Genomic DNA, 17619 nt, shown 5'->3' on the forward strand with positions numbered 1-17619 from the left:
CATTTTCTTGAGCGAAGATGGCAAGAGTCGCAACCGTCATTTGTCGCAATCGCACCTCCTTGCTTCTCTTCAGCTGAGTGTAGCCGAGGCCAGGGACGGCCCCGGGAATACCGAGCTGATTGCCTCCTTACGGGAAGGCTTGATTAGTTCATTTCCACTCTCGGTTCCAGCTTACATTCAATGTTAGCCCAAACACGCAGGCCGACACAGAACACTTGCAACAAGCACTTGAGGATATCCATCCTCCATCCGTCAACGCCTTCGAAACCGTCAACATCATACCAATAATGACGCTTACATTAGATCGGTACGGAGGTCCCTTTCAAAAGTGAATGCCCCCCCCCTTGTCATGCCAAGATTTCTCGCAGCTGGAGACCAGCTGGATCTTTCAGTTCGGTATTAAACGGGGTATAAGAAACCGGGATAAGAATCATTTATCCAATCAGGTTCGTTAAAAAGAGAAGTAATCAGTCTAAAATGCCCTCGTCACCGTAGTAACTTGACCCCTGTCGCTGAGTACGTTTTGCCAGCTGTGAAGATCGTCTTGGCGGCAGGGGGGGCTGTCATTCACTTTTGAAAGGGACCTCCGTAGAAATCATGTATATCAATCGTAAATTACTTTGCGAAATCGAATGTTGCCAGGTGATTTGGCGCGTTCATTTGTCATTGTATTCGTCCATGAAGTCATCAACATACTTGCAGCATGGCGTTATTACCCAGAACGCATATCACGACATACACCCGCCTTCTCTCAACCCATTCAAATTGGTGTTTGGTAGTCTAATCTGCCATCATTTGCGAACCTGCCACATGGGCCCCCTCACACCATGCCTGCCACAGCAGACCGCCGGTTATGGAACCACCAGCAAGCCAGAACCCGTACCTGAACCACGACCAGCAGCTCTGCGGGCTCTTCAGGTCGACCCTAGCAATCATGGACCCCAAAGCCGCAGCACAGCCACCCACCGCGACGACAAAATACCCAGCACCCGAACGCAGTAGATATCCGTGTGCGGACAGAAGGCCGATCTGAGCACCAAGGCAGACCCATAGGAAATACTTCGTGTTCTCCTGAAACAGCACTGCGGTGCTCTTCAACCCGACCCGTTGGTCGTCCACGATGTCCTGGAACGCGTAGATGGTGTCGTAGACGACGGTCCACAGGACGGACGAGGCAAAGAGGCATGCTGTAGGGACGAAGGTACTATCGCCTTTCCAGGGCGCAGAAGCGCCGTCGGCGGCCGAGGTACCCACGATGACACCCCAGCCGAGGCTGACCCCCAACACAAGCTGGGCGGCGTGGGTGTGCCGTTTCGACCAGGGGTAGTAGAAGTTGAAGATGATGCTCGGGACAGCCGCCTTCGCGGCGGCGTCGGGCAGATAAAGCAGCAAAACCGCGGCGGCGGCCAGAGCCTGGGAAAGGGTGAACAACAAGGCAGCCCGGGGCGTGACGGCACCCCTCACGATGGGACGATGCTTGGTGCGTGCCACAAGTTTGTCAATCGGCGCGTCGATCAAGTCGTTCCAGCCGTGGATGGCGTTCGATAGGAAGAGGCTGCCGGTCGCCATCAAGCCAAAGGCACGAATGACCTTGCCCAAAGGCTGCGGTTCTAAGATGCACGCGTTCAGAAGCCCGAACAGATGGGGGAACAATACGAGGCACAGCCCGGCCGGAGGGCTCAGCCTGGCTAGCTGAACGAAAGGAATCCAGGAGGCTGGCAGATGGCTGATCCATCTGCCGGTATGGTAGCCTCCGTATTGCTGGGCAAGATTTTCGCCCTGGCGAGGCTCTGATCGTGATCTTGGCATTTTGGGTCCCGGAGCCTGATCAAAGTCTATGCTTTCCAGCTCTATTCGATGCTTAGGGTTCTTGGTACTATTTAGAAAAGTTCGGGTAATAACATGCCTGCACCAGCAGACATCCAAGAGCAGTTATAACATGACTTTGGAAACCTTTAGACACAAGCCATCGTGCCCGATGCAAACTTCGAAACTCAGTACACCCATTCACCTACTTGACCGCTGTTCTTGGCACGAGGGCCAGGTGACGAGTTCTAAAGTGATCAGCTGCGGTGTGGTAAGACAACTGTATCATGAAATTCCATATTCATGCTGGCAGTCAGGCTGCCACTGCAAACTCATTCCTTGCCACTTTTGACGACTTCGACCATGACTGCATATATTGAAGCGCATGCCGCCATGCCTCCTTTTCCCTGACTGGCTGGCAATGAGGGGCACCCCGCAACTTCTCCACGATTCGTAATCGAGCCTTGGATCAATCGTTACACACTCATCAAATTCAAGTCGCACAGTTGGGGCGTCGCGTAAGATTCACTCATTGTTGATGTCGGCTGCAGCCTTGGCTCGCCTATCCCTGTAGCCTGGAAGTATCGGGGCGGGACGAGTCTCAATGCCGCCGCGATCATAACTGAGGTCTGCGTGGCCAACCCCCCCTCCCAAGCGCGATTGGCTTTCGGATGGGCGGGTAGCAATTGAGACCTTGCCCAGCTTCCGAGAGCCTACCTACTCGACACCATCAGCATCTCAGAATACAACACATCGGATACTTCTTGGTACTTTAGACCAACTCAGGCGCAGGCCAAGAAACAGCCCTACATCCTAGCCGCAGAGTCGTATTTGCCTATGTACAATGGAGTACTATGGAGTACGAGGGTACGTATATAGGCAGGGGTCCCAGAGGCTCGGCGGCCCCCAAATACCAGTGAACCGCCAGGACATCAGAAATACAGCAATAACAGCAAACCCTGCGACTATATGAAACAGCTAGCGAATCGCCTTGGGACACTTCCAGACAAAGTGATCCTCGGAAATGGACCAGAACCAGGACTCGGAGTTGGTGATAAGCGCGTAAGTATTTTGACCATTGTATCCCATACGGACGGACCTAGGGCCGCTCCGGCACGACGAGTAACGGTCGGTGCTCAGCGAACCAAGACAAGTATTCGCATAGAGGACCAAGCTTATTCAGCGGACCCAAAACGGGTCAAGATGCAGCTTCGACGGCGCCATCGTAGTTCACCGAGTACGCGACGCCACCCGGGCTTTCTACTACGACATAACCTTCGATTTGTCGCACCCGCGCCTGATCCAGCTCGCGTCGGCCGACAAGCCGCCGATGCACTTCCATCCCTACCAAGAGGAGTACATCCAGGTCCTCTCGGGGACGCTGGGCGTCGAAGTCGAGAAGGCCGCGTACAGACTCCGACCAGAGGACGGGGAGTTGTGCGTGGCGCCCTGGGCGAACCACCGCCTCTATCCGCTGACATTAGTTGCGCAAGGCGCGCCGGATGGTGGCCGACAAGATGAAATTGAATCGTCCGCTGATGAGACCGCGCCGCCTCCGCAGCCGGCTTTGAGAACGACCAGGTTCTTGCTCTCGGCCCAGAAATCAGCCGTGGCTTTCCGACTCGACGATAACTTCTTCCAGAACTGGTACGGGTACCAGGACGAGGTAGTGATGAGCGGAAGGAAGTTGGACATGATTCAGGTCATGAACGTAAGTCTGAAGCTACTCATGCTCTGGACGAAGAAACACACAGCGGAATACCTGACACTATACATGATGTTGTACCTAGATGTTCGATGCCGGTGGCTCGTACCTGACGCTGCCTAGCTGGATCCCGTTCAGCAAACGACTGGCTCAGATTGTAGGGATCGTGGTTGGGAGGTGGATTGGTGGGCTCTTGGGCTACCAGCCATTCCATCGCAAGTGGACTACGGACTGGACGCTGGCATCCGAGAAGCTGGAGACGTCTTGGATCCTTCGGAGGTTCTCAGATCGAGCAAAGTTCGCTTAATATACATCTCCTAGCGTTTGACTACTTTTCAGCATGAGCTATATCGCCATGGTCTCAGGCATGTGAGGTCACATAGTTTGACAAAGGTAGTAATATGATCTCCACCGGTCTTGTTCCCAATTCAATTATTAGATTGATAGTAAGAAAACAGGAGGAAGATGGCTAGATGTTCATTCTTGGGAAAACAAATCGAGAAATCTCTTCAGCTCATAGTGTAAACCGAAAGGTTGCTCCAATTCCCTCTAAACCCTCAGACTGTACAGCTCAGATCTTGTTGGCGTAGAGCTGCAGCTTCGTCCTATCCTGGGTTATCTTGGCCCATGTCAAGGTCTTGGCCCAGAGGCCTGACTGTTTCTCCTTGTCCTGGCTATCGGGCGAGCTCTGGTCCTTCTGCAAGAGGGTATAGTACCCTCTCTGGCCAGCATACTTCGGGTTGAGAGCGAGCTCGACGACGTCGTGTCCTGCCGGGGCGGCGGTTCGTAGTGTTGGACCCATGATTAGTCGGAGGATCGGTAGCAGAGGCTTGTACACGAATGTCTGCATGAGCACCAGGCTCCGTGGGGTGTTGGTATGGAGAGCCCGCGAGTCGACCAGGTTGCCTGGATTGATAGCAAGGGCAGTGAGTGCCTTTAAGTTAGGATCCTGGGACATGTATGCGTTAGCAGCAGCATTCCAATGATTGATTCAGGGCCATATTTACCTTCTCGAGATGTCCGTTCAGGGCGTGCATCCATGTAGTGATGGCAAGTTTGGTCGTGGCGTATCTCTGGTATCCCCGCCCCTGCTTGTCTGGGTCTGGTTCCATGGAAGGCTTGGCCAACAGCTCCATGTCGTCCGGGATTAAGGGGGGGTATTTCTCCATCGCGTTCTTCCCAGGCCAATGGGAATCGCTAGAGAGCAATACGACACGACCAGCCGAGTTTTCACGGAAGCTGCCGAGAAGACGGAGGACAAGGGCCGCATGAGCGATATGTCCGACCTGGAACACCTTATCGTATCCGTCGGCGGTGAGCTCGGGGCCGACCGTGAGGTTCCAGTAGTATGCATTGCAGACGATGGACGCAATCGGTGGGTATTGCCCGTTTTGGATTCCGGAAACCACTGTATCGGCAAACGCGTGAGTGGCCGCGAGATTGGCCAGATCGAGGGCGAGAACAAAGGCCTTTGCTTTCGGATGGAGGGAGATGATATGGCGAAGCCTCTTGGTGTTGGGATCCGAACCTGAAGCATCTCTCACAGTGAATATCACAGTGTAGCCTGGATATGTGCCAAGGAGATAGTCGGCAGCTGGGAGTCCCAAGGAACTGTTAGCGCCCGTGAAGATGAGCAGACCATCCTCCATCTTGACGTGGCTATGAGCAGAAATTAAGCGATAGAAAGACGACGCGCCAAAACTCATTGACATCAAAGATGAGTCAACGAATATGTGCGCAGCTTCACACTTTGCTTGCCAGAAAGAAGTATATGACACTTGAGAAGAAGATGTGGGAATCGAGTTGGAGAGGTTCTTGGGAATTGCATTGCCGTAAGGGATGAACAAAGAAGCCCTTGGGTATCACAGTGCATGTTTGGCGAATCAAACAAACACTTCCAGACCGGGCGCAGGGCATCAATTTCCGCCAGCTTCTGCAAAAAAGGTGTGGTGATACAGACGACTGACCAGGCACTGACCATCTGCCGCCAAGTTTAGTCTCATTATTGATTCCTGCCTTGCTTCCCATGTATCCAGTATGTACCATGCACTGCCCGCGGCTAAAGTTCCAATTTCCAATGCATAACAGCGTTACACAATTAATAAGTGAACCGACGGAAAGGAGCTCTGCCGGCCACACAAAAGAAGAATCACCCCTCCATCTGGATTGATAAAGATTCCCCATCGTCCAATGACATTGGAGACAAGGGTGGCTCGGATAAGCAATCGCAAGCCTCACCCGAACTCACCCTGTATGCTCACCATTTCCTAGCAATTGCATAGAATGAGACCTTGCTAGTCGGAGTATTGGCTACTTAGGGTACCATCTACCATTCATCTTAGAATTCGAGGCTGGCTTCCTCATCTGACGCAGGCAAAGAATTCAGTTCGTCTGTTGAGCTCCAAGACAGTACGAGGCTCTTGATAGAAAAATGTAATGTATCATAAAATATAAAATGGGAATTTGCCTTTCCCGCTGCGAGCGACCTGTTGTTGTCAATACAAAACATGCCCGAAAGCTTTTGTCATTGCTTCGAAGACGTTACATTCATTGGCATTGGGGAACATGAAATCACTACCATTAGGTCCGATGTCTCTCTCCATTTTCCTGGTTCTCGTTCATGGCGCCTTGATCGCATTCGCGCTTGACATATGTGTCGAGCTTGATAGAGCATTGAATCAAGATCTTTTCTTGCCAAACGAGATCGGGTATTCTGAACTCAGCACTGAAAACTGGTAGGCCCTGTTTCTCCGTTTCTTGTCGGGAACATACTTGGTCATGTACGCAATGTTCCCCAAAGACTCACGCATAATCTCAGGTCTCAAACGGCATGGGCATCGCCCGCATGTATCTTTCGTCCCGTCAACGCAGCTCAGCTACAATCTGTGATAGGCCGCCTTGTACAGTCCCACACCAAGTTTGCAATTCGTTCCGGGGGCCACTCACCGTCACCGCGTGCTGCCAACATTGACAACGGTGTATTGATCGACTTAGCCGGACTCGACCACGTCAACTACGATGCTGCCAATCAGATCGTCACGGTAGGTGCCGGTCTGACGTGGGGCCAGGTCTACTCTCACCTCGACCCTTTTAACGTCACCGTGGTAGGCGGGAGAGTCGACAGCGTCGGCGTCGGTGGGCTCACCCTGGGAGGTAATTGTTACAGCAGCACCTTCCTGATATTTCCCCTGTTATGGCAACCGAACCAGACAGATAGCTGACTGTGAAGCCCACAGGCGGTCTATCCTATCTTTCAGATCTGTATGGATTGGTTTGTGATAACGTCGTGAACTTCCAAGTATGTATCATGTATCACCATTTGCCCGTTCGATACTTACCCGGATCCAGGTTGTGCTTGCTGATGGGTCTCTCGTCGACGCAAATGCCACGCATAATGGAGATTTGTTTTGGGCTTTGAAAGGCGGTACTAATAACTTCGGTGGGTGCTTATACTTGTTTTCACGCTGGATAATACTCCATAAAACTGATACTGGTTGATCAGGAGTCGTAACGTCTTTCACAATGTCCACGTATCCAATCTCCACCGTATGGGCTGGGATCAAGGCATACACGCTAGACGACTTGCCGGCTCTGTTTGATGCTATGCTTGAGTACCAGTCTCAACCCGTCAAGGACCCCTACGCAAATCTTATGATGCAGGGGTTCATGAGCAATGCCACGGTGGGAGTGGTGTTGAACCTCGTTTACCTGAAGCCTGAGGAGTCGCCGGCAGCATTTGCCCCTTTCTATCATATAAACACCACATCGGACTCGACCAAACTCACAAGGCTCAGCGAATTTATATCGGGACAGGGACCCCAAGGATTTCCACCGTGGGTAGAATTCATACCCATATAGTGAAAGTAGAGCTAATTAGGGCAACATAGGAGAGTGGACTGGCGGACAACAGCTTTCAAGCCAACCAAGGGCCACTACGAAGCGTTGACCGGCTTGCTGACCAATTCAAAAGCCCTCGAACAGATAAAGTCCGTGACTGCGGGAACGGCGGCGTTTGGGTTGCAACCGATCTCGACCAGAGTGATCCGCGAGGGTCGCTCTCGTGGCGGGAATACGCTGGGGCTCAGCCCGGTGAACCAGACATGGTTCGTGATAGACTCGGGCTGCTGGTTTCCCGACGACGATGCGGTCGTACACGATGCAACCCGCAGCATGATTCAATCGATCGAACTTAAATCGAAAGAGGAGGCTGCGTACCTCCCTTACCTGTTCATGAGCGATTCCAGCTGGGACCAGGAGGTTATCCTCCACTATGGACCTAGTAGCAACGCCAGACTGCGTAAGGTTCAAGCACAGTACGATCCAGATCATGTATTTCAGCATTTAGTTCCGGGGGGATTCAAACTGCCATGGAATTGATTTCATTCGTAGTTTGGGATATATTATTGGAACTAATCAAAAAGTTACCCTCTACGAATGCTGCGAATGTCACGTTGTTCTTCTATTTCAGTAGCTTCTGCGCCCGGGAAGCAGGTAGCGTCAATTTACTCAGATTGGAGACTGCCAGCCAGATGCCAGACTGAAAAGTACCAAGTACTCGCTACATCGGTGTGCAGAGACTGGTGTCCGAATGCGATGTCCGTCATCAATTCCAGCTTTTGCTGACAGGGTGGGTGGGCATGCACAGTTCTCATTCCCGTCTGACATGCATATCCTACAACCGATATTATCTCGATTATATTGGCTGTGTCGGCAGCAGGAAGGGCTGCAGTTGGTGGTTTCACGTACCCCAACTTTACCAGCCTATTGGTGCCCACGCCCCCGTTAGCTGGACCGCATGCATTGCTTGATGCATTCTGGTTGTCTCTGGTGATATTTTGGAGCCTAAGGCGGTGGCAGTGTTTCTCATTCAATTACGACCTGCATGATTCGCGGTGGCAGTCCAATTTGTGTGAGCTGTCGATATCCAACGAGCTTCGAAGTCTAAGAAAAGCAGCAGATAACCATGCCCTGCTGTTGTTATATCTTATTCCTTACTCCTGGATATATCAGACTTCTCCCAACCTTTGCTACAATATTCCTGTAGCTAGTCGGGATAGTACATCAGCTCTGCTCTCATGGATATGGCTGTTCGGCAAAATTCGGCGCAGCTGTCGCTGATTCCACCACCCAACGGTGTTGTCTCCAATTTTGATAATCCCCCGTCACTTCACAAATGGGTTCTAGGCGTGGGCATCACTTGCATGGCCCTCATGACGATTTCTGTCGGTATCAGAACATATACTAAAGCCTTTATTGTCAAGAAGATGACTCATGAGGATTGTAAGCATCATATACATCATCGTATTCATCCTAACGCGTCGAGGTCTTACTAACATCCAGACAAGATGTAGCCCTCTTTGCATTGGTAATGACTTCCGCTCCTGCCAATTCCTTTCAAGACGAATGGGCCGTTGACGTCTCTTACCAGATCGGGTTCCTAGTCTGGGACGCCCTATATATCTATCTATCCTCCATTGGCATAACTCGTGATGCGTGGAACATTCGGGCGGTCGATTTCCCGTACATGCTATATGTTTGTGGCCCTTCACCATGATCTTGCAGTTGACAATACTGACACAATATGTTGAAGATGACCAATGTCTTCCAGGTCATCTATCCCCCCTCCATGGGCGCGGCGAAATACTTCATCATTATTCAACTCAAGAACATATTCTGTCCACCGCGCTCATCCAAGGGCAAAGTATGGTGGGCGTTGGTTGTTCTCATCTTCATCACCATAGGCTACTACGTTGCCTGCTTCTTCACGTTCCTATTCCAGTGCATCCCTCGCGAGAAGATCTGGCACCCTGATGTCGAGGGTAGATGCATTGACAACAAGGGCGGCGTGCTCTCTGCTGGCATTATCAACCTCCTTCTCGATCTTGGCATTCTCACCGTTCCCTGCTGGGCCATCTGGCACTTGCAGATGTCCTTCAAACGCAGATTGGGGGCCTTGGCCATCTTTTCCGTGGGCGTGTTGTAAGTCCGAACCCCGACCAGTATCGCTCGGTCCCGCTGCCGGGGACTAATACTACACGTCCTCAGTACCTGCGCGATTGCCGCCGCTGGTCTGGCTTACCGAGTCCCGGCACTCAAGGATGCGAACGCGACCAAGGCTAGCGCAAAGATTGGCATCTGGTCGTAGGTAGCCCCTTACGTTGCCGTCCAAGGGCATCATACAACAAGAGTTCCCCACGTGCTGACCTTTCGATGGTGTAGGATCGCCGAGCTGGCTGGCACCATCATTGTCGGGTGCATGCCGATGTTCCCACGGTTCTACGAACACGTGACTAAGAATCATAAGAGTTTCTCGATCATGTCGTACCTCAGATCGCTCGTTTCCTCGCGAGGTTGGAGCAGCAGCCGTGGTACTGGTGGACAATCTTCCAAAGGTGGGTCGATACTCCCTGGTGGCTCTAGCCAGAGAATAGTCGTCACATCCGAATATGGATGGGCCGACGGCCGGCATGACCCGAGCTATATTGAGCTACATGGCACCGAGGACAGACGTGGAATCTAGGTGATGCGCAACAACGCTGTATGCAGAGAATGGTCTGTGTCTAATCTCTTTCGAAGACTTTGATTGACATATCGTTGTATTGTGCTATCCGTGACTCCTAGCATACATAATATGACATTGAAGATGAATGAAGGCATTGGTATCACTCTTGGTTACAGAGACCAACCAAGGCTCTCTCGTGATTGTAGATCATTTCGATGTCACTATACAGGAAACGGGAATAGTGTACACCCACTCTGTAGGTATTAACTGCTTATACAAAGGACAATCACTTCGACAACCGACGTAATCGCCCCCCTACATCTAGAATTCCTATGAAATGGTTCATGTACACACATAGCAATCGTGCTTGTGGTATGCATTACTGTCTCACACGTCTATTGGATATGCACGGATCCTCAAAACACCTACTTGACCTCATATTTGACAAGGCCTTCGTGATTGATTGCCCCTCTCTTTGCCGACAAAGCCAAAAGAGGAAGGTCACTAATGTGTTATTATCAACAGAGCCTTGTGCGCACCCTCCCGTATTTGGCCTGGTGTCAAATTAATCAATATCATAACGAGTCGCATGATGTATCCATGCAGATTGGGTCATGTGTGCTTATAAGTGCGTCAATAAAACGCTGTGTAACACTCCCACTCCTACGGTACGGCTAAAGACCATTATCCTTGTGAGAATGGCACCATCTCCAATTGGCGTTGCATGATGTATTATGCAATACGCCCGGAGTGACTCACATAGCAGCTTGCCAGCTCTGCTCTGCAGATTCCAATGCAGGCAACCATGGCGAGGTTTACGTATGTGCGTCTCTACCTTTTCAATCAGGGTATAGATTCGAGCCAAGAGAGACAACATCCTGTTCTGCCTGTTAAGCGTCATGTTATCACAAGCACACACATAAACACTGCCACATAAGGAGACTGGAAAGTATAGACTCGCAAGCTACTTGTCAACTTGGTAACCTGGTCTGAAAGGTTAAGGTTTATGAGACTTTTTCTGCTTTGAGCCCCTGTGTCCACATCAGAATCGGACCAGTGCAACATGTGGGCTCTCGGCGTGCCCCTCCTAGTGTTGTTTCTGCTCACAGTGGCTATATGGCGTCGCTACTTCTCGCCGCTATCTCATATTCCTGGTCCCTTCTGGGCATCCATTACGCGTCTATGGCATGCTTATCACATCTTTGAAGGCGATCACAACACCCACATCATCAAGCTCCATGAGAAACATGGTCATTTCGTAAGGATCGCGCCAAACGAGGTGAGCGTGAGCCATCCGAATGGGCCAAAGGTTCTTTTGAAGACGTACCTGAGGAAGGTGAGTAACCGTAAAAAAAACCTAGATAGGCGGAATTAGCACCACGCATTGACTGTGTACTGACGAGAATGCTTGGCCAAAGGGGGATTGGTATCAAGCTTTTACCATTCCCGATTACCGCTACGTGACTCCGCAGTCCACTTTGGACCCGAAGGAGAAAACGGAGAGGTCGAGATTGTTCGCCCCTGGATTTACTCTGTCGCATCTTCTACGATCGGAGCCTCAATATGATGCCAATATAGCCCTTCTGTTCGAATGGATGGACAGGCACGCCGAGGCGCATGAGCCAATGCATCTAGACAAGTTCTTCACGTACACCACGTTTGACAACGCAGGCGAAGCTATTTTCTCAAAGTCCCTCGGTTTCATCCAAGCAGGCCACGATGTCAGCGGCTCCATTGCCAACTCTCGTAGCTTGACCCGGTACATGGGAATCGCCGGATACTATGTATGGCTCTTGCGGCTGGTGGTTGCCAACCCGCTGATAACCACTTTGGGGCTGTTGCCCATGGGGCACCTGTTCCGCACGTCGATGGAGGCTTTGCACGAGAGAAAGGCGAATCCAGATTCCCGCTTCGACATGGTCGCCCACTGGCTAAGGACCCACCAGGAGTATCCTGACCTCTTGAGCTATCGTGATGTCGAGGCCATGACAGCCACCACCATAGCTGCCGGCTCGGATACTCTGTCGTGTACGCCTGCCTTAGCCGCTGTTGTCGTGTTGGGCTGTTACTTGCTAACGAGTACGTCCTAGGCGCACTGCAAGCATTTGTGTACTTCATGATTCGCCACCAGGACGCATGGCACCGCGCCAAGGGCGAAGTCGAGGCCTCGGTGGCCGATGGACGCTGTCGCGGACGTGTCGTTGCTTACGATGATGCTAGGAAACTGCCGTTTGTCAAAGCCTGTATCTACGAATCCCTCCGCATGTTTGGGCCGGGACCATTTCAACTTCCCAGAATAGCACCAAAAGGGGGCATCACCATCGGTAGCCGTCACTTTCCTGCAGGAACCGTTCTGTCCATCAACCCACAGTCAGTTGTCTTGTCGTCTTATGCACCCGAGGAGTCGGTTTCTGTGCTAATCCTTAGTATGCAGGGTCATGCAGCAGAGCAAAGACTGCTGGGGCCCTGACGCGAAGGTGTTCAGGCCTGAGAGATGGCTTCCCGATGGAATCAACACCATGTACGATTATTGGCTAGTAGTATGCGTCATGTACCCCGACACCCCTCAGGATTAGTTACGCTAATGCGGAAGTAGTTTGGCCTGGGCTACAATCGTTGTCCCGGGGAACACTTGGCTAACATCCAGTTGTTCAAAATCGCTGCAACAATAGTGCGGGATTACTCGATACGTCAGGTGAATCCAGAGAAGGAATGGGAATGGAAAGCATACTTTACGGTTGTCCCTCACTCCTGGCCGGTATATATCTCCAAGGCCAGACTGGACAAAGGTGTTGTGTGAGCAGAACGACTGGTCGATGAGACGAGAATGTGAGCTGGGATGGGGTCGTACTGACAATCTATGATTACTACATACTATTTAACGAAACTCAACCGAAACTAGCCAAGTAAGAATCGGTCTTCATCGTGGTTGACTTTAGCGTATATTATCTCCAAGACAACACATTTCCTACATCGCCGGCAATTTGAATCCCCCAGGCACCAGCTTCTGGAAGACCCCCTGAGGGTCATACTCGGCCGCCACCCGCCGCAGAAACTCGACATTCTTAGCACCGTAGCCACTGATGGGATCCTGGAACCCGCCGGCAAAGTTGAGATACAGGAACTCGTCGTCGGTCCCCCGGGCCACTGTGGCCGCCTTAGCCTGGTTGAACCATGTCACGCTGGCGTTGGTCATGCGGTCGTCGTACTGGGCGTCGAGCCACCGGGGAGAGAAGAAGACCACTGACACGGATTAGCCAGTGATATCAAAGTTTCACAATCTAGATGTAGTGGCGTTCGGAGGGTCATGCTCGCTCATGTACGTACCCATACGATCAATGCGCTTTCTGTCCAGACCCAGGACGTCGCCGCCCCTTTTCAGGCTGTTGGCAGTAACAATATCCGGCAAAGGCACATAGTTCCACAGACAGTCCAGGTCGGGTACGTCGGCAATCTGGTTGCAGATGTCGTGGGTGATCTTGTGCACCGCCTCGATGGTGTTTTGGTCGTTCTTGAACGTGATGGTCGCTATTGCGTCCCTGTTGGTGACACGACTAATCAGTACAAGCAGCTACTTGGTTTTGCCAAGGAACCAGGTGTGGTAGGGGCCTTAGTAAACCTACCTGAACCCATCTGCTTGGGCGTCCTGCGCGATGCTGGACATCACGTTCATAGGCGCCGGCGCAGCAATGGCCAGCGTTTGCGATGGAACCCTGAGCAGCTCGCCAAAGATGGCGGGAGGGAGGAAGGGGATCACGGAGACCGGGCCCACGCGGTGCCCATACAATGTCTCGGCCTCATCCTTTCCATCGCTGCCGAGCTTGAACATGGTTTGCAGTCCCGCGCTCTGGTCTTTGTTGTTGGCTTTGGTGTACTTGGTCAGAGCCTTCAATAGCGAGCTGGTCGACTGGTCGGTGAGGAGATTGATCACCTGTCCAGCATAGACAAGGTTGCTCAGCTGCGCGTTGTTGACGGTGATGTGGGTCAGCACCCCGAAGTTGGAGCCGCCGCCCTTGAGGGCGAGAAAAAGGTCCGGGTTCGAGGCCTGGTTGGCGTGCACGATGGATCCGTTGGCCAGGACTATCTCGTAGTCGATGATGTTATTCGCCGTCCAGCCCTTCTCGGCCAGAAAGATAGACATGCCGCCCCCGAGCGCGACGCCCCCGACCCCCGTGCCGCCGCACAGGCCGCCCGGCACCACGACGTCCGGGGTCTTGTCATAGACCCGCTGCCACTCAGCACCGGCCCCCAGCCGCGACGTGCGCAGGTCCGGGGACACCTCCACGGTGTTGATGCGGCTCAGGTCCAGCGTCACGCCGTCGTCGATGTTGTTGAAGCCCGCGACGGCCATGTGCCCGCCCGACTTAACGGCGAAGAGGCACTGGTTCTGCGTCAGGACCTGCATGGCCGTCGCGACGTCCTCGGTGCAGGTGGGTAGCACCACGCAGTTGGGCTGCAGCGACGAGGCCGTGCCCGACCAGCGATGCGAGTTCGCGTCGAAGTAGGTGGTGCTGTTGGGGAGGAAGACGTTCCCCGGCAATGCGCTGGACAAGGCATCGCACTTCGGGCATGTTCCCCGCGTTAGCCATCAAGGTGTCGTCGGTTTTGAATTGGTCGAACAGTGTTTCGATTCAAGACTTACACAAGATGCCAGGTCCATAGCTTTCTGAATTAGGGTTTATCACAATCGTTGAGTCACTGAAAGATCTCGCGGACCGGGATCATATAATGTGTGATAATAGGTAGGATGCGATATTAACTCTTCTTCTTGCAACCATCGGATGTGACCGGATGGAAATCACGCGAGGCCCGGAGAGGACAGCGCTAGGACAGCGCCGCGGGCTGACGGTGCATTGCTTAGCTTTGATGTGGTTGGGAACCATGATGGATGGCCAAGACGGCTCAAATACGAAGACCTTTGGGTAATTGTCTAGCTGGATATCGGCCATATTACCGTCAGGATAGCCTTTACGATTCTTCATACATAGTTTGTCTCGTGCTGAGCTACTGCGACCCACCAGACTATGTATTTAGGATAGAAATTTGGATAAGGGATAACTATGGTAGGTTTGGAATAATATTTGGAATAATAAATGTTGTATTCATAGTAACTTCTCTCTCTGCATCAAGAGCGAGTTTACGCTCGCCAACGTTCCATACTCGTTCACTTTCCTTTGTGTTTAATTGCTTTCATTGTCTCTATTTACACTTCTACCTGTAGTAATGGACGTTTTTCCTCTCGGCCTTCCCAATGTGAAGCCTCTTGTTCTCGATCATATGATCTCAATCGAAGAAATCTCCATGTCCTCCGCAAAGTCCGCCCTGAACGGACTGGACCCGCCCGACACCCGGATCCCGATCCGTTCCACCCCTTCCGTGGAAAGCACAGCGAAGAATCCGCACCGAGAGTACACCGACTCCCGTTCCGGGTGAGGCTTGAGTATGAGGCCCGTGACCCAATGTTTGCGCTGCGCGTCGTCGCCCACGAGCTCCAAGCACCGCAACGGCAGGCACGGCCTGTTGACCACCCCCCTCAGAGTCGGCGGCTTATTCCCCGGCGCGCATCGCCTAGGAAAATCTCGCCCCGGATGTCCTCCTCGACCACGATGGGCTGCGGCCTGCCCCGTTCCCGCACGCTGTTGACGCGGATGACGGACTGCAGCGGTAGTATGTGCCCTTGGAGCTTGATCGCCAGTCTCGGGGCTGGACGGGCTTGCTGCTGGGGTCGTTCGTCGATACCGGTGGTGGTGGCCTCGCCGACTTCCACGTCGAACACGAGCGGAAACCAAGCGGCGCCCTGCTGTTGTTCCATGCCCGCCGCGGGAAGGGTGGCCGGATACCGCGGGCTGCGGAGGATCTGGGCCCAGATGGGGGGCCAGGGCAAGCCCGACGGGCTGGCGATGACTTGGGGGAGGAACTCGTAGCCGACTCTCCCATCGATACTGGCCCACGACCAGGTGGGGGCCCGGTACTCTTCGGGCCGCGAATTTGGCGCCAGGGTCCGTTTGGTGTGCCATTCGAGCATGAGAAGAAGGTGTTGTTCGAAGATGCCCGCCGTGTATGCATCGTTGGACGAGCGGGTATCACTACCTTGGTCTTCGTGATGATGATAGAGCTTCCGTACCAGCTCCGCCACGCCGGAAAACGCGACGAGCTTATCGCTGCGCTTGGTGAGGTGGGTCCGCGTGTAAGCCTGGACTAGATCACACCAGACGTGCAGGGCAGCCTCCGACAGCGTCTGGGCCGAAGCGTCCGAGTCGGCGGAGGAGGAGAGTTGCGTCCCGTCCAGCTGGATGCGTTTGACGTCCGTGTGCCCCCCGCTCTTGACGTAGTCCGGGAGGCCTCGGGGATAGGCCTCGCATGCGTCCATGGTCGTGCATTCCCACAGCAGTTGGTTGGCGCCGAAATGCAGGACGCGCGGGGCGAGGTATCGTTCCTGGAAAACCCAGCCTCTCGACAGGAGCACGGTGTTGGTGACTTCGGACCACCAGAAATACGAGTCTACCACGCACCACTGGTCGGCTTGCTCGGCCGCTTCGTCAGACGTGCTGCTTGTTGTGTCTTTGTCCCCCTGCTGCGGCCTTTTGCCATTGCTATGCCAGTTATGCTTTATGATGGGCGGCAATGGCACAGTGCTGTCCTCGTAAGTTTTGAGAAAGCTGTACGTGTTATTCGGAACGCCGGTGGCCGAGATGTTGACGACCGCGTTTGTGTAGATATTGCACATTTCCGTCCCCTGGTCTTTCCAGTCCTCCTCTTGGTCCGAGTCCTGGATGATGCACAAGCAGTCGATCCAGATATATCGGAGTCCCAGCTCCAGGGCCACGGTAATTGCCTGTCAAGTCTCATGGTTAATTAGTATCTACTCTTCTTGGAGTCAACAGGATGTCTGAAGAGAGAATAATGAAAAGTCCTCGAATCAGCGGGTGTTCCATCCCTCTCGAGACACTAGGATAACCTGGAATAAACACTGAAAGTCGCTTACGTCTCGAAAGGTCGCTGGTAAGTCCGAGATGGGTTGTGCCATGGTGAAGGTCTCCAGATGATCCACCAAAAGCTTCACGGTAGCGCCGCTACTCCAGCGGTGACTCAGTGTGGCATAGTCCCGTGCTGTTTCGTCACATTGGCCTCTCGTTACGAGCCGCCAATGCTGAGCATCTCCTTCGCCAATCGCGACAAGCCGCTTAGGGATATAGCGACCTGTCTTAGTCCTCCACGCCTGTAGTGACCGGCAGGTGCTATGTTGTTCCTGGCATTCCGTTATCCATCTCTTGGCCGTGTCCAGGTGGAGTCGGCTAGGAATTGTCTGCTCGTCGTCAACGGTGGCGAGAGCACCTTGTACAGCTATTTCTCTGGGTCAGCTGACTGAATTGGCCAGGCTATTTCATGGCAAATGCATACTATCCAGTCTCCGTATGGAGAATTCTCTTTCATGCACCTTTTTATAATCTTCCTGCCAGTGAAGGACCACGGTGAACTGGTCGAGGAGGAAAAGATCCACAACGGCATACGTTGTGTGAGCAGACGCGTCCAGGTCTAACACGGTTTCGCCGTACGTCCTGATCTCCGATGCTAGAGCCTTGCACATGTAGCATCCGGCGGCCAC

General features: G+C 52.9%; 8 protein-coding genes across 8 annotated transcripts; 4 read left to right on the plus strand and 4 right to left on the minus strand.

Annotated features, from left to right (window-relative positions):
• Positions 1-780: 780 nt before the first annotated feature.
• On the minus strand, positions 781-1809 carry PG985_012874 (uncharacterized protein; the record flags this gene model as incomplete). Its single annotated transcript, XM_066832640.1, has 1 exon — positions 781-1809. The coding sequence occupies one exon, from the start codon at positions 1807-1809 to the stop codon at positions 781-783; it is 1029 nt and encodes a 342-aa protein (XP_066680690.1).
• Positions 1810-2830: 1021 nt separating this feature from the next.
• PG985_012875 (uncharacterized protein) lies at positions 2831-3818 on the plus strand (the record flags this gene model as incomplete). The annotated part of the gene is made up of 3 exons (XM_066832641.1): positions 2831-2868; positions 3016-3517; positions 3597-3818. 3 exons carry the CDS (start codon positions 2831-2833, stop codon positions 3816-3818), a joined length of 762 nt encoding a protein of 253 aa, XP_066680691.1.
• Positions 3819-4082: 264 nt separating this feature from the next.
• Positions 4083-5160, minus strand: PG985_012876 (NAD(P)-binding protein; the record flags this gene model as incomplete). The annotated part of the gene is made up of 2 exons (XM_066832642.1): positions 4083-4460; positions 4519-5160. The coding sequence occupies 2 exons, from the start codon at positions 5158-5160 to the stop codon at positions 4083-4085; spliced, it is 1020 nt and encodes a 339-aa protein (XP_066680692.1).
• A 937-nt stretch (positions 5161-6097) lies between these two features.
• On the plus strand, positions 6098-7888 carry PG985_012877 (FAD-binding oxidoreductase; the record flags this gene model as incomplete). Its single annotated transcript, XM_066832643.1, has 6 exons — positions 6098-6246; positions 6330-6664; positions 6748-6809; positions 6860-6950; positions 7014-7344; positions 7399-7888. Coding segments are annotated over 6 exons (1458 nt in total), but the record flags the coding sequence as incomplete, so codon positions are not given.
• Positions 7889-8568: 680 nt separating this feature from the next.
• Positions 8569-10031, plus strand: PG985_012878 (uncharacterized protein; the record flags this gene model as incomplete). Its single annotated transcript, XM_066832644.1, has 5 exons — positions 8569-8812; positions 8857-9044; positions 9102-9490; positions 9557-9652; positions 9731-10031. Coding segments are annotated over 5 exons (1218 nt in total), but the record flags the coding sequence as incomplete, so codon positions are not given.
• Positions 10032-11076: 1045 nt separating this feature from the next.
• Positions 11077-12813, plus strand: PG985_012879 (uncharacterized protein; the record flags this gene model as incomplete). The annotated part of the gene is made up of 5 exons (XM_066832645.1): positions 11077-11349; positions 11432-12041; positions 12104-12383; positions 12448-12553; positions 12610-12813. 5 exons carry the CDS (start codon positions 11077-11079, stop codon positions 12811-12813), a joined length of 1473 nt encoding a protein of 490 aa, XP_066680695.1.
• A 168-nt stretch (positions 12814-12981) lies between these two features.
• PG985_012880 (oxidoreductase) lies at positions 12982-14673 on the minus strand (the record flags this gene model as incomplete). Its single annotated transcript, XM_066832646.1, has 4 exons — positions 12982-13256; positions 13341-13552; positions 13637-14574; positions 14656-14673. The coding sequence occupies 4 exons, from the start codon at positions 14671-14673 to the stop codon at positions 12982-12984; spliced, it is 1443 nt and encodes a 480-aa protein (XP_066680696.1).
• Positions 14674-15546: 873 nt separating this feature from the next.
• PG985_012881 (heterokaryon incompatibility protein-domain-containing protein) lies at positions 15547-16740 on the minus strand (the record flags this gene model as incomplete). Its single annotated transcript, XM_066832647.1, has 1 exon — positions 15547-16740. One exon carries the CDS (start codon positions 16738-16740, stop codon positions 15547-15549), a length of 1194 nt encoding a protein of 397 aa, XP_066680697.1.
• Between the last annotated feature and the right edge of the window lie 879 nt (positions 16741-17619).

This window comes from Apiospora marii, assembly GCF_038362585.1.
Source record: "Apiospora marii strain CBS 49790 chromosome Unknown utg000009l_segment0_segment0, whole genome shotgun sequence".
NCBI classification, from domain to species: Eukaryota; Fungi; Ascomycota; class Sordariomycetes; order Amphisphaeriales; family Apiosporaceae; genus Apiospora; species Apiospora marii.